Here is a 15,445-nt window from a genome sequence, read left to right as displayed (position 1 = left end):
GATGAATAAAATGGAGAAAGAAAGGTACGGAATAAATGCTAGGAAATCGATTTAGCAAAACAATAGTTCCTTGTGGGTTATAGAAAAATTAACAATGAAGAAGTTGCATTGAAACTATACTAAAAATTAAAAAACCTTGAAATAAGGATGTCATTAAATAACAAATCACAAACTTTGGTATAAAATGAAAAAATTGGAAAAAAAAAATACAATAAACCACTATTCCATTGTTAAAAAAGAAAAGAAAGAAAATATACTCATCTAAGAAAACGAGAAGTTACCGTCAAATGAAACAAAAGGAGCAAAATTACTCGCATTCTTCACTAAACTGCTTGTATAGTAAGATCCATATAATAATGCATCTTGAGAGATACATCAACAATAACTCTGCATTTTACTTGGTTCAATGCGATAAAACTCGATGGAATTGATCCATATAACATTGTAAAGTGCCAAGCTAGGATAAACAATGGTATAACAATCCTAGATTTTAATCCCACTTCAATTCCACAATCCTAGATCTTAGCTAAGATCGTGCTTTTTAAGGATTTGATAAAGTATGTACATCTAAAGAAAATAGTAAGTTCATCAAAAGTAAAGTCAAATCTAAGCAGAGTACAATATCTCCTTAAATGGCATGATTTTAGGACGCTTTCATGGCCTATGATATTTGATTTTCCTTTACACAATCTCATCATTCTGAACACAACAACTAAATCAAATTTATAAGAACCACATAACCATACCCAAATACAAAACATAGAGTAGAAGAAAATAATAATTTAAGAAAATGGCCAAAAAAAGTTCAAAATATAGGAGACAAAAATAATATATAAATCTATTCAACATGATAGAAACTAAAATACTTACCCCATGGCAAAATGAATAACTAAAAAAGACTATTTGCTTTCAAATCCCTCCCCATTAGCCGATATCATCTTCATAATCCAGCTGATATCCACAATCGGAAGGAAATAAACTTGCAAAAGAAATTATGTGCCCATCTGCCATAGAATTATAATTTTTTCTTAAAAAAAGAATTATAGCATTTCATTTTATCCAATAAATAAATGGCAATGTGGTATCATTCCAAAATAGAAGACCCAATTTCACCATAATGGCCATTTTCCATTTGTTCATCACTCGTGGTAGGCACTACAGTGCCTACAAAATAACAGGTAAGTACTAATCCCAAAACAAAGCCATTGATGGTTAGCCCACATTCATCTTGGTTTTGGTGTCGATACCTAAGAAGGCATGAATAACTCTATCAAGGCTATGTTTGAATGGGGGCAATTTCTGCAAAAGTTTGGAGAGGAAAATATTAGTAAAATTTGGTACGTTTTTTGATATAAAAAGACACAAATTCAAACAATCCTATTCATAAGGGACCTTCAATTTATAATACCATCACTTTAAGTTAATCCTCTAAATCATGGAAAGGAAAAGAATCATAAAAAAATTCCATAAAAAATGTTCACCTTGCAATCCAAACAGGTCCTTCAATTTATAATTACTTAAAGGACGACAAAACTCCAAAATCCATAAAAAAGTTGGTGTTGGATTTTTTGCAAAAACTTAAATTAAAAAATAAAATTTCTCACAAAATTGGAAGTTGGGTTGTTCACTCCATCAAAGAAACTAACAAAGCTCAGCGATTAAAAAAAATAAAATGGAGATAACTTTTTGGCTGAAAGTTTGAATAAATAATAAAAATCTTACCTTTTTCCTTTTATCTAACTCATGACGTGCAGCAACAAATCCTGCAAAAGAAACAAAGAAAGGGTATCTTTAAGAAAGAGATTTGGGGAATAAAACTATAGTGGTGTTTGGAAAGGGGGAAAATGAAACACTAAATAGTAAAGAAAAATCAAAACCCAAGAGGGTTACCAGAAGAAAAATCTAAAGAAAGATATTAAATCAAAGGCTGTGGATTTCAGAGATTGCATAGCATATATATCATGCTAGAATGTAAGCACTCACCATCATCGTTGGTTTCCACTTTTGGAATTCCTACTTTTCAACATACCAAAGTGATTCTTGCAATTTCTATAGTTTTTTAAAATATTATTTACAGCAAATTCACGTAGAGGAGGGATATTAGGATTTTTATTTGGATCGGAAACCTAATCGTTAAAGGAAGAGGTGAGAGAGAGATGATTGGGTTGGATAAAAATAAAAAACGAATATAGAGCCGGTATTAGACTTTTTTATAGGATGGGAAACCTAACCGTTTAGGAGTCTGTCGTTTTCAATGCGCATATATTTTAGCAATTAATCGGAATGTGGCGACGTGTAGATAACGGAAGGACTTGCAAATAACAGGAAAGAGTTTTATGCATATTGGAATTTGTTTGTTTTTAGAATATTTAATTCTCTATGACACGTAGGAAATAAATCTCCACGAAGGCGTGAGGGAGGAAGGGGAGGGCTGCCACCTCAGTGGTGAACAGTAAACCTCCCTTCCTCTTTATTATATACTAGTGGGACACACCCTGTGCGATGCACAGAGCTACAAAGAAAATATGCTTTAAAATGTACCATCATAACTCTGAAGAAGGTAATGTATCGGGCACCACCTTGAAACCCTATCAAAGGTGGCATCCAACATAGGTACTGAACAATAGCTATTGCACATTATCAGGTTGCATACAAAACACAGGTACTGAAGTGGTTGCAAAAATGATGAACTATTCAAAAGATACATGAAGGAATTTAATGCAGTTGGGCCAGAGAATGTGAATGGTCAGATTATACTCAACAACATGGGCCAGAAAATATTAGCACAGTCAATTCCACCACATTAAAAAATTTATGGGCATCAACCTTCAGTGCCATCTTGATGTACTACTTCTAAGTATTAACAACATTCGGTGATGAAGACATCTAAGAGCAAATAAAAACTCTATTTCTCTCAATAACATGGAAAGAGCCAAAGCTCAAATCCTCCTCCCTCAAAACTCATACCGACCACCACCCACACAACATGAAGAAAGATCTCATGGCCAACAGGAAATATAGATAGCTGTGTTTACTTGTATGGATAAATGCCAAATTATGCACCCATATGCAACAGAAATCATGACATGATGATAGATTCAAATCAATGAAGAAAAACAAATAAAATAAAATAAATTAAAATAAGGGGCATGTAGTGCACCCAAACAAATGAGAGAAAGTCAAACCTGTGATTTTCCTCCCACGAAGCAAAGTGGTACCCATAAAAATTAACCTTTCAAAGCATGGTATTCTTGTTGATTAGGATTAAAATATTCAATTAACCTTTCTAAGCAAGGTATTCTAATTCTAATTGATTATAATCGAAATCTTGTCCTGTAATTTGGAATTTTTTGTTTGCCTTTTGAGGAAGACTCTGTTTCTCTGCAACATGTTCAGAGTAATACATGTAACTCGGAACAGAAAATCACAAAAAACACAACTCGGAACATGTTAATAGTTACCAGCATAAATTCCATTGATTGTTCCCCATAAAAGAAAACGAGAACATGAAGGCTGTGTCTATCAGTCCAAATTCCAAAAATTCAAAATAGAATTGACCAGTACCCAAATAAAAAAATAACCAGAAAAGGGTGATCATGACTCTATCCGAGGCGTCAGAGATACAGAACCAACCTCTAGATACGCCATCCATGAATAGAGCTGCCATACGTGAAACTACGCTGGGCACAGTATGGACGGGGCTACAGGAAAGATGCGTAATGGCTCATATATTCTCGTTCTCTTCTACTCTGTTCAGAGAGAGAGAGAGAGAGAGAGAGCGGGGTTAAATGTTGATCTCCATGGCGGTTGAAGGGGTTTGGGTATGAATATCAAGACGGTTAGGGGGTGAAAATGTCACAGGACGCGATGAGAAAAAGGGAAAATGACATTCTAGACTTAGCATTGTTGAAGATGTGATAAACGGAAAGGACAGAGGAGTTTCAGATTGAGTAATGACATGAGTAACGTTGCCTTTAATAAAAAAAATAATTGATAATGAATCGATTGGGAAATTGGGCTTTTTATGGATGGCAAATGGCCATTTTCCTGCGCGTGGGAAGAGACGCCTTGTTAGTGCGGGAAGCAAAGGGTTGCAACTGTTTGCAGAGTTTTCCGCGATGCCTTTCGTATACTAACTCTCCGTCCAACCTAGCATATCGAGAGATCTTTAGTATTAGGGTGACACGTAGGATTGATTGCCACGTTGGCGGAAGATGGGTCTATCCACATCAGCAAAACGGTTAGAAGTTCATCATCTGAAGAGATTTAAGAAGAGATCGTAACCGTTCCCTTTTTCAAGGATATGGAGGAAAATCAGGTAGGCTAGAATTAATCGCTTTCTTTTAAACGGATGGGATTGAATCAATATTGAAGAGATTTCAGAAGAGAGAGTGTTCCCTTTATTAAGGATATGGAGGAAAATCAGGTCGGATAGAAATAATCGCAAAAAAATCAGGGTCTGTGGAATGCTGAGGTGGCTGCCAAGTCGGATTGTGGAGGACGGGGAGGGCTGCCACGTATGCAGTGAACAGTAAACCTCCCTTCCTCTTTATTGGTCTGCGGAATGCTGAGGTGGCTGCCAAGTCGGATTGTGGAGGAAGGGGAGGGCTGTCGCGTATGCGGTGAACAGTAAACCTCCCTTTCTCTTTATTCTATTAGATATAGATAGATTACCTTTTGGGTTTTCGTTTTAAATGAGAAAATGATGCATGCGCCATATAGCATTCTTCTTTAAATTTTTAACTTTTTTTAATAAGCAGCTAAATGCTCTCACAATGGTCAAAAAGCAAATAACACCCATTCAGAAAAGTAATTAAAAAAGTGAAAAATATTATCATAAAAAGGGTGCCTATATCATTAATCTTAAATAATTATGAGGTATTTGCTATGCAATTCTGCGGAAAAGCCATTTCACGGCTGACTTTTGCATGAGAGAATAGCCACAGGGGCTCTCTTTTCAGGAGATTTTATCTTATTCATTTAATTCAGCTGAGGTAGCTGTTCTCTCATGCAAAAGTCAGTCATGAAATGGCCTAGCAAATCCCTAATTATGAATAAAAGGTTTAGTACTGATAAGAAATGATAAGATATATACCACTCTTGTGAGGATTCTCCAGATTCACCACTCCTGTGAGGGTTATCCGTATACACATCACCCATCCTTAACGAACAATAGTTGGAAAGGACAAATATGTTATATTTAATTATCTGTTGTAATTAATCTGTAAATTCCATTTGTAATCACCCTATTGGGTTTACTCTATTATTAAATACAAAACACCACTGCCCACGATGGGTAAGGTTTTTCCTCAATCTTCATGGTATCAAAGCCTACGGGATTTGCCCCGATAGCCTCAATCCTTCCTCCTTTCTGCTCCAGTAGACTCAATCCTTCCTCCTTTTGGTCAAACCTCCTCTAGTTCATTTGCCAAATCTCTCTCCAAAGTCCTCTTTCTTCTTCACCATGTCAAAATCGATTGACACCACCTCCTCCAGTTCTAAATCCAGCTACTCTCTTCCTAATTTCCAACTTCTTTCCCACCTCGTTTCCATCAAACTCACTTCAGAAAATTACCTATTATGGCACCATCAAATGATACCCATACTCAAATCACAGAAGCTCTACAAATAAGTAGATGGTTCTTATCCGGCACCTCCGCCATTTCTAGAAGTTACGGATGAGAAAACATCCACCGTTACCATGGTCGATAATCCAGATTATGATGATTGGGTACTCACAGATCAGCTTCTTATAAGTTGGCTTTTTGCAACAATGATAGAGCCAATGCTGGCTCAAGTGGGTGATCTCACCACTTCACAAGAAGTTTGGAATTCTCTCGCACAGATGTATGCGTCTCAATCCGAAGCTCGCATTGATTAACTGCGAACAAAGCTCCAAAATATCAAAAAGGGGAGTAGCTCCATTGCGGAATACGTAAACCAAATCAAAGGAATCGCTGATCAACTAGCTGCAGTACAAAGTCCAATGCCTCAAAAAGAACTTGTATCTTGCACTCTTCACGGTCTTCCGGGCGACTATGAATCATTTTCCACTTCTCTATTCACCAGGTCAGATGGTTTACCCTCTTTTTTGAAATTAATTGAAATGCTATATGCTCAAGAATGTCGTCTTGAAGAATATCATGCCAACCAACATATTGAGCGCACTGCCTTTCTCTCTGCAAGGGTCGTGGCAAATTTAATCCAAAAAGAGGCAACCAAAATTTTGGTTGTTCCAATACTAATGGTCATAACTGACAAAAATTCCACTTTAACAATAGATTTGGAAGTGATAACAGGAATGACCAAAATCGTAACATATATCGTGGATCTCCTTCTATGGATACAAAACTCTCAACCAATATCCCCTGCCAAATCTGTGGCCTACAAGGGCATGAAGCAACAACCTGTTGGAAACGTTACCAACCAGGTCATATGGCACACTCATTTGCTGGTCTCCACATGAACTCGCCTCTTGATGAAATTTGGTATCCTGATACAAGAGCTTCAAATCACATGACAATGGAGAACTCTGGCCTCACCAATCGCATGAAGTTTAATGGGAATGATCAAGTATTTGTTGGTAATGGTATGAATCTCCCAATCAATGAAACTGGTAATCTCTCTCTCAACACTAAGTCTGGTCATCTTCATCTTAAAAATGTTCTACATGTCCCTCAACTTTGTAAAAAATTATTATCAGTTGGACAATATACTCAAGATAATGATTGCTTCTTCATCTTTTATGGAAATGGATTCTATGTGAAGGACCGGAAGACTGGGAGAATCTTGCTCGAAGGAACAAGTAAAAATGGGCTATATCCGATCGTACCACTGCACGAAGATCGAGCACAGATTTCAGGATTGGCTACGGGAGTAACTACACCAACAGCATCACGTGAGGTTTGGCGCATGAGACTTGGTCATCCGAATAATGGTGTCATGGGATCTCTCATAAAAAATGGTAGCATTTATATTTCTGGTTTTAGGAAGCAAATAAATATTTGCCCTAGTTGTCAAACTGGGAAGAGTAGACGGCTTTCATTTAGTGCTTCTGAATCCTTTTCTAATGGACCATTAGATTTGTTGCATTCTGATTTGTGGGGTCCATCCCCTACTTTATCACGTCATGGACATCGTTATTATTTCTTAATTGTTGATGATTATTCAAGGTTTAGTTGGATCATGCCTCTTACTAAGAAAAATGATGCTTTGGATGCTTTTGTCTCTTTTAAACGTTTGGTTGAAAACTATTTTGGAAGAACTATTAAAGCATTTCAAGCAGACCATGGTGTTGAATTTACTGGGTCCTTCTCTGCTTACTTAGATCATTGTGGTATTTATCAACGTTTTTCATTCCCTGCAACACCAGAACAAAATGGTGTTGCAGAACGCAAACATAGACATATCACTGAAATGGGAATAGCCCTGTTGGATCAGGCTGGGATAAAGAAATCCTTTTGGTTGGATGCCTTTCAAACAAGTGTGTATTTGATAAATCGCCTACCTTCTCCTATCTTGGGAAAGAAATCCCCATATGAAATCATGTATGGAAAGCCTCTTAACTATTCACTTTTGAAGGCTTTTGGTAGTAGATGCTTTCCACATTTACGGCCATTCAATGACAATAAACTTGAGACTACAACTAAGCCATGTGTATTCATTGGCTATGCTGAACACCACAAGGGCTACAAATGCTTGGATCCATCCACTGGTGGAACATATGTTTCTCGTCACGTAGTTTTTTATGAGACTTTATTTCCCTTTGCAGGAATGCAATCTGGCCCTGTGATGCCGACCTCATCTACTGATATCCAACAATGGATATATCTTGAACATCATGTACCCTCATCATCACCTTCCATATCAATTCATGTCCCTAATTCTTCTCAACCAAACACTTCAAACACTTCTCCAGAAGTAGCTACTCAAGAATCAGATTCTCTACCTATGGCTACTCAACCTGAAATTAGTTCTGAACCAGATCCACAACAACCCGACACTCCCATGGAGCCCACTATCTCGACCACATTAGACCCAGTACCCTCCACTCCCCTACCCCCTTCGACTCCACTAAGACGACACCATATGGTGACTAGGCTTCAAGATGGAACCAGGCGTCCTAAGGTCTTAATGGCAACTCATCATCCCATTCCTTCATGTTACATGGCTCTCACTACTACCTTAGAACCAACTTGTTATACTCAAGCTGTCAAACTAACCCAATGGCGTGCTGTACCGATGAACGCAATGCACTCTGCAAGAACAATACATGGGCACTTGTACCGAATCATCCATCCTGTGGTCGGATGCAAATGGGTTTTTCGTCTCAAGCGTAGGTCTGATAGGTCCATTGAACTCCATAAAGCCAGGCTTGTTGCAAAAGGGTTCAATCAGCAAGCTGGGGTCGACTTTGGTGAAACTTTTAGTCTCGTCGTCAAGCCCACTACTATCCGCACCGTCCTTGCATTGGCTGTCAATCACGGTTGGTTTATTCGTCAATTGGACGTCAAAATGTGTTCCTGCATGGATATCTTAATGAAGTTGTATATATGAAACAACCACCTGGATTCACCGACCCATCTCGACCTAATCATGTCTGTCGACTTCCACGAGCCTGATTTCACCGCTTTACCATTACCATAGCACTGTTTTGACAAGGATTTACCCAAAGTAAAGCTGATTGCTCTATGTTTGTGCATCACTCATCTCATGGAATTATTATCCTTCTCCTCTATGTGGATGACATCATCGTCACCGGCTCGTCCTCTGGGTATCAAACTTTCTCAGATGCCTTCATCATCACTTTGATATGAAGGATCTCGGTCCTTTGCATTTCTTCCTTGGAGTTGAGATTCAACGCTCTCCATCTCAACTAATCATGACTCAGACCAAGTACACACTTGATCTGCTTAATCGTGCATCCATGCTTGGTTCAAAACCTATCTCCACGCCTGTCTCTTCTGGTTCCAAGCTTTCAGCTCATGATGCTACTTCTATTTCTGAAGTTACACTTTATCGTAGTATTGTTGGGGCACTACAATATCTAACTCTTACAAGGCCTGATATTACCTATGCTGTAAATCAAGCCTGTCAATTTATGCATGCACCTACCACCACTCACTTGATAGCAGTTAAGCAAATTCTTCGTTACTTAAAAGGAACACTTGGCTATGGGATATGCCTTCCTCGTTCTTCCGATCTTCGTATACGAGCATACTCTGATGCCGATTGGGCAGGTAATCGAGATGATCGCCGATCCACGACTGGTGGTTGTATATTTCTTGTTCCGTATTTGGTATCTTGGTGCTCCAAGAAACAACCAACAGTTTTTCGCTCAAGTACAGAGGCTGAATACCCTGCTCTTGCAGTTTGTTCGGCTGAAATAACTTGGTTGAAATATCTCCTACGTGATCTTGGAGTGCCACCTTTGTCACCTTCCTTACTTCTTTGTGATAATATCAGTGCCACGCATCTCACTATCAATCCAATGCTTCGCACCCGGACAAAGCACATCGACATTGACTATCATTTCGTACGGGATCTTGTTACTGATGGCTCTCTCATTGTTCGTTATACTCCTACAGAGCACCAACTGGCCGACATATTCACTAAGGGACTGCCAAATCAACGTTTTCATTGGCTACGTTCCAAGCTTCTCGTGCCCGCTTCTAGAGGTCCCGATAACCTTGCGGGGGATGATAAGAGATGATAAGATTCCACTCTTGTGAGGATTCTCCGGATTCACCACTCCTGTGAGGGTTATCCGTATACACATCACCCATCCTCAACCAACAATAGTTGGAAAGGATAAGTATGTTATATTTAATTATCTGTTGTAATTAATCTGTAAATTCCATTTGTAATCACCCTATCGGGTTTACTGTATTATTAAATACAAAACACCACTGCCCACGATGGGTAAGGTTTTTCCTCAATCTTCATGTACTCATAATAGTACATCTAAACCCAAGAGATGGGTCCCACCACCTCCACCAATGGGAATGCATGAAGAAAAATTTCAGAATTTCACGTAGTTCTCATAAAATCCTCCAAACTATAAGGTTCCTGTCGAAAAGAACACAAGAAAATTCTGTTTCTCTGACCTAAGGGTGCAACACGGGTCGGGTTGCGTCTGGCTGAGGCCAACCCGACCCGACCTGATTTCCTACCCGACAAGGTTCAACCCAACCCGAGGAACCCTTTTTTCCAACCCGAACCTGACCCGAGTTCAACCCAAACCGAGTTCAACCGAATCCAAATATTTAAGCTTAGAAAAAAAATTCATAAAAAATGTCGGCTGAACTCAGATCAGGTTGTCGAACACCTCAACCTGAACCCGATCCGAGCTCAACCCGGGTTGGGAAAACTCAACCCGACCCCGACCCCGGCCCAAACTCAACCCGACCCAACTTTTTTTTTCTTTTTCGGGTTGAACCCGACCCGAATTGCACCCCTACTTTGACCACCGTTGATCACAAGATCCATGGTGTTCGAACAGTGTGTACAAAGTAACTGCAAAATGCCATCTTCAAACTAACTTCTTGCAGTCCTCAATTCACGGTGTTTGAGCCGCTAACTTTGATAGGTGAACACGATTTTCTGAAGGGGTCCACAATTGTCGGCCCACTACATTAATATTATCTTCTTCAAAAATTACCCCAGAACTTCAGTGAAATAACTAAAAACCAAAGGAATGTAGAGCCGTTGATGTTAACCGTAATATTAAATGGGCAGTCATAAATTCACCCCCTTCTAGGATGAATTCACCCCATATTTTTCAAAATGGACTGTAATGCCCACACCATAGGATGATCCGAACTGCCCATTTGATTGGCCGCAACATAAACAGGCTGTGCCCCAAAAATCATTTCCATCGGATGATCCCAACTAACCGATCTATAGAAGTTTCCATAATGTGATTCCCTCTTTAGATCAGAGGGTTAGAATCATCCTCTGGAAATGATTTTTGGGGCACAGCTATTTACATTGTGGCCCATGAAAGGGGCAGTTTGGATCATCCTATGTTGTGGGCTGTACCGCTGTACAGTCCATTTTGAAAAATACGGGGTGAATTCATCCTAAGAGGGGTTGAATTTATCACTGCCAAAACATATTGATTAGACAATCCTAACAATCCAATTAACGAATATAGGCCAGTATTGGTCTCGTTTTTCCTTTCTAAATGCCTATTTGAAGGTCATTTACATGGCCCATCTACTTTAATCTTCTTCCGAAATGACACCAAAAAAGTTTGAGGAACAAAGAGCCGTAAATTGGATCGGGTTCAAAGTGTTCAACCCTAAAACAACCTAAACTTAGCCTTAGGTCGAGGAGGGTCAACCCTAACCCAAGCCGCCTTTAAATCTCTCAACCTTACCCTAACCCGTCAAACGTGATATTCCAAATCAAGGCCCCGTTCATTTAAGATTATGATGACCTATTGTGAATCCAAAGCCAATTATTGGAAATTTGAGTCCAATATTTGGTATTGGATTCACAATCGGTTGTCGTAGTAAAAAACAAACAAGGCATAAGGAGACGGGTTCGGGCAAGTAGGGTTGCCTAAGGCCCCAACCCTTGCCCGACCCGAAATTAAATTGGGTTGGCTTTTCCCAACCCTAACACAACACAATCCGGGAAAATGCAAATCCAACCCTAGCCAAAATAAGGTTAAATCCATTGAGTTTGAGTTGAGCCCTGCTGAAGTTGCACCCCTTATGTTACAGTAATACAACAAACTCGCCGAGTGCAAAATCCTAGCCATCCAATTAATGTGATTTTTGTATCCTGGCACATCCATATTAGGGACCACCATATATGATCACTCGATCATACAACTAAGTTGGAACTAAGTTTCTACATAAATGAAGTCCACTTAAACTATAAAGTTTATTAGCTATTAATCTAAGACTGCCTCTTTAGTCTTTACTAATTTAGCTTACTTTTGTGTCCTTAATCCATCTTGGAATAGCATATGAGTTGGAAGGCTTAGATAATTTTCAATAATTTAAGGGCATTATAGTAACTTCACACTTAAAGAAGAGCCCTAACCCTCCCACAGTTTTTGTACCCTCCACCCCTAGACTGTTTGAATTTTTTTTTTTGGAAAGAAGGGAAAACAAAAGAAAGAACAAAGAAAAGAGAAGCAGAGAAAGCTACAAAATTTCACTTACCAGAGCTGAAATTATCAGTAGCAACAGCAAGCTCCTCATAATCAAAACTCCTCCAAGACGGCTTAGTCATATGTAAATCCTCACCAAACTCCCTTTCTTCCTCGGCGCAGCGAATTCGAGCCAATTTTCTATTTAAATTCCTTCCCGTTCTCATAGATTTCTTCTTAAAAACACTAATCAGATTCTTCCATTGCATACCATGACCCTCCAGATTCAAAGATTCGTTGACAACTGATGATTTATCACCCGAAGAATCGCTTCTGTTACTGCTACTGTTATAAGAATCAACACCTAAAATTGGTATTTCTAAAACACTTCGTGGCGAGATATCATCTGAAATTGAAATATTTTTTGATTCTGTTTCTGGGTTTTTCTGGGGTTTCCCTGTTTCTGCATAAATGATTCAGTTTTTGTCACTTCAATGATAGAAACCCATCAAATAGAATCGATTATTTTTTCATCAAAATAAACTTACCTTCTTCAAAAGTCATTGGAATTTTAGATTAATCAAATTTGAATCTGTTCTCTGCCACTCTCCTGTTTCTGCATAATCCACAAAAAAAGAAAAAGCAAAGGAAAGAGATTAAGAAATGAAAGGAGGTTTGAGAGATGAAGGGAGAAGAAAGGAAAGAAGCTTACTTGAAGGTTGAAGGAATATGTATTTCTTAAACCGCAGTTATTCCAAGAAGAGAGCAAGCAAAAACTAGCAATTGAATGAATCTAATGCTATTTATAAACTTTCAAAAGAGAATAGAATGGTCAATGATATCGGCACTACAATGTTTTGCTAATTGCAAAAACTCAACTTATCTTTTCATTATTAAGTGTCTTCTGAGACCTTTCTGGGATTTGTAATAACCTTTGCCATCGAAATCTGTCATCTGATAAGCAAAATAAGTTAGATGAGAAGGTTATGACTTAATACAACTTTTTTTTCCTGAAATTGCGTGTAACATATATAATAAATAATAAATACGGGCTACCCTAGTGACAGGTCCCACCTCCTCTACAGCGAATTTGTCCGTTGCTTGAATTCATCAAGTAATCCTAACCGTTGGATTGGCCTTGAATGCAAATTATCAACAATGATAAATCCCATCTTGGGACCCAAAAAACTATTGTTACCATTGATCATGACAACGACTACCCGTCAGGTCCATTTTATAGAGTATTTATATGCTGTGTGGACGTGAAATCCTGTATTTCTTCAAATGTACAGTGAGGCCCACTTCATAGGATGATCTAAACCGTTCATTTGTTGGACCCCAATATAAATACACTGCAGCTCATAGATCATCTCCATTGGATGACCTGAACCCTTCGGTCTATAGAAAGATTGTACATTATAGAAACATTTATAGATGGGAGGGTTAGGGTCATCCAATGGAGATGATCTATGAGGTATAGCCTATTGACATTGTGGCCCAACAAATGAACGGTTTAGATCATCCTATGAAGTAGATCCTGCTGTACATTTTGAATAATAATGGACTTCACGGGCCCTCACCATATAAAATCTCCTATTTTCTAACTTGCTATTAAAGGCAGTTCCAATTCACAAAACATATTAACAGCCAATAAGAATACTGCTTGATAAAGGAATGCCATGTCAAAACAAGGGAGTGTGGGTATTAGTTTCCATTTTTAATTTTCAAAGGTAATCCTTATCCTAATACTATTCTGAATTCTCACTTCCTTAATAGTTTGCTTCTCAATTTCAAAACTCCTTCACATTATAATGGATAGCCTGAGTTGAGTCTCTTTTATCTTGCCCATGTTCTTGTCCAAGTCTGCATTTTCTCCTACAACGCCAATCAAAACTCCTTTGATTCTCCCGAGTTATGACTCACCAGAGAACTCAACTGCGTCAACTAAGTACTCAACCGTGTCGTGCCAAATCAACTAGCATTTCCTTTGGCCGCATTATGACCCGCATTATGCATTTTGATACACCAGATTCCATATAACTACTCATGCCTCTCAATTTTTATCAACCCCCCTTATTTTGATACCTTCTACCTTTGTTCATAAACTTTAGCTGATTTAAAATTATAAATAAATTGAGGAATTGGACGGTTCCAAAGACAAGGGCTGGGGCGGAAATATCAAAATCTTTTTGAATGATGTGATAGAAATATCAAATGACTAGCAATATTACCAAAATCTTTGGAACCTTAAGCAAAAGTGTTGAAGAAAAAAAAACATTACCAAAATCTTGGAAAGGGAAATGATATCACCACTACTGTATTTTGATGATCGCACTCCTCACTTTATTAAAAAATACGGTAAGGCCCGCACCATAGGATAATCCAAACCGTCCAGTAGATGATGGGCCACAACCTAAATAGGTTGTGCCCCAAAAATCATTTCCATAGATTGATCCTAACCCTCCGATCTATAGAGGGTTAGGATCAACCCTCTAATATTTAGTCCCTCTATAGATCAGAGGGTTTGGATCAACCTATGGAAATGATTTTTGGGGCAGAACTTATTTAGGCTGTGGTCCATCTAATAGACGGTTTGGATCATCCTATGGTGTAGGGGTGTCAATGGATCCACTTCGGATCGGATCCACCCATGTCACAATCTCACGCTCCATTCAAATTCATTATCGGTCGGATCGGATTCGGATTGTTCTTTAGATCCTACTTTCCACATCACGATCACGATCCATTTTAATTCGGACCGTCCGTAGGAGTGTCCTATTATGCCCCACTAAGCTAAGTACTGTGGAGATCGAGGTGGCGGGGAAAAATACGGTAAGGCCCGCACCATAGGATAATCCAAACCGTCCAGTAGATGATGGGCCACAACCTAAATAGGTTGTGCCCCAAAAATCATTTCCATAGATTGATCCTAACCCTCCGATCTATAGAGGGTTAGGATCAACCCTCTAATATTTAGTCCCTCTATAGATCAGAGGGTTTGGATCAACCTATGGAAATGATTTTTGGGGCAGAACTTATTTAGGCTGTGGTCCATCTAATAGACGGTTTGGATCATCCTATGGTGTAGGGGTGTCAATGGATCCACTTCGGATCGGATCCACCCATGTCACAATCTCACGCTCCATTCAAATTCATTATCGGTCGGATCGGATTCGGATTGTTCTTTAGATCCTACTTTCCACATCACGATCACGATCCATTTTAATTCGGACCGTCCGTAGGAGTGTCCTATTATGCCCCACTAAGCTAAGTACTGTGGAGATCGAGGTGGCGGGGTCTCATCCCTGCCACCTCGAAGTACACAATTAATTTTTTTTAAAA

At 38.9% G+C, this 15,445-nt stretch overlaps 1 protein-coding gene across 2 annotated transcripts; it reads right to left on the bottom strand.

Annotated features, from left to right (window-relative positions):
- Nucleotides 1-735: 735 nt before the first annotated feature.
- Nucleotides 736-12,882, bottom strand: LOC143851884 (receptor-like cytosolic serine/threonine-protein kinase RBK1). 2 transcript variants are annotated; one of them, XM_077361385.1, is made up of 5 exons: nucleotides 12,816-12,882; nucleotides 12,652-12,719; nucleotides 12,177-12,566; nucleotides 1,723-1,763; nucleotides 736-1,004 (listed from the first exon to the last, which is right to left on the bottom strand). In XM_077361385.1, exons 2-5 carry the CDS (start codon nucleotides 12,665-12,667, stop codon nucleotides 993-995), a joined length of 459 nt encoding a protein of 152 aa, XP_077217500.1. In that variant the 5' UTR covers nucleotides 12,668-12,719; nucleotides 12,816-12,882; the 3' UTR covers nucleotides 736-992. The 2 variants fall into 2 exon arrangements, with proteins under 2 accessions (XP_077217500.1, XP_077217499.1); XM_077361384.1 differs by lacking the exon at nucleotides 736-1,004 and adding an exon at nucleotides 1,012-1,299.
- Nucleotides 12,883-15,445: the final 2,563 nt, after the last annotated feature.

This window comes from Tasmannia lanceolata, unplaced genomic scaffold (assembly GCF_043159265.1).
Source record: "Tasmannia lanceolata isolate RefF3 unplaced genomic scaffold, GAP_Taslan_0.1 ptg000018l, whole genome shotgun sequence".
Classification (NCBI taxonomy): domain Eukaryota; kingdom Viridiplantae; phylum Streptophyta; class Magnoliopsida; order Canellales; family Winteraceae; genus Tasmannia; species Tasmannia lanceolata.
Note: the sequence above shows the minus strand (reverse complement) of the source record. Positions and strands in the feature narration are given on the sequence as shown.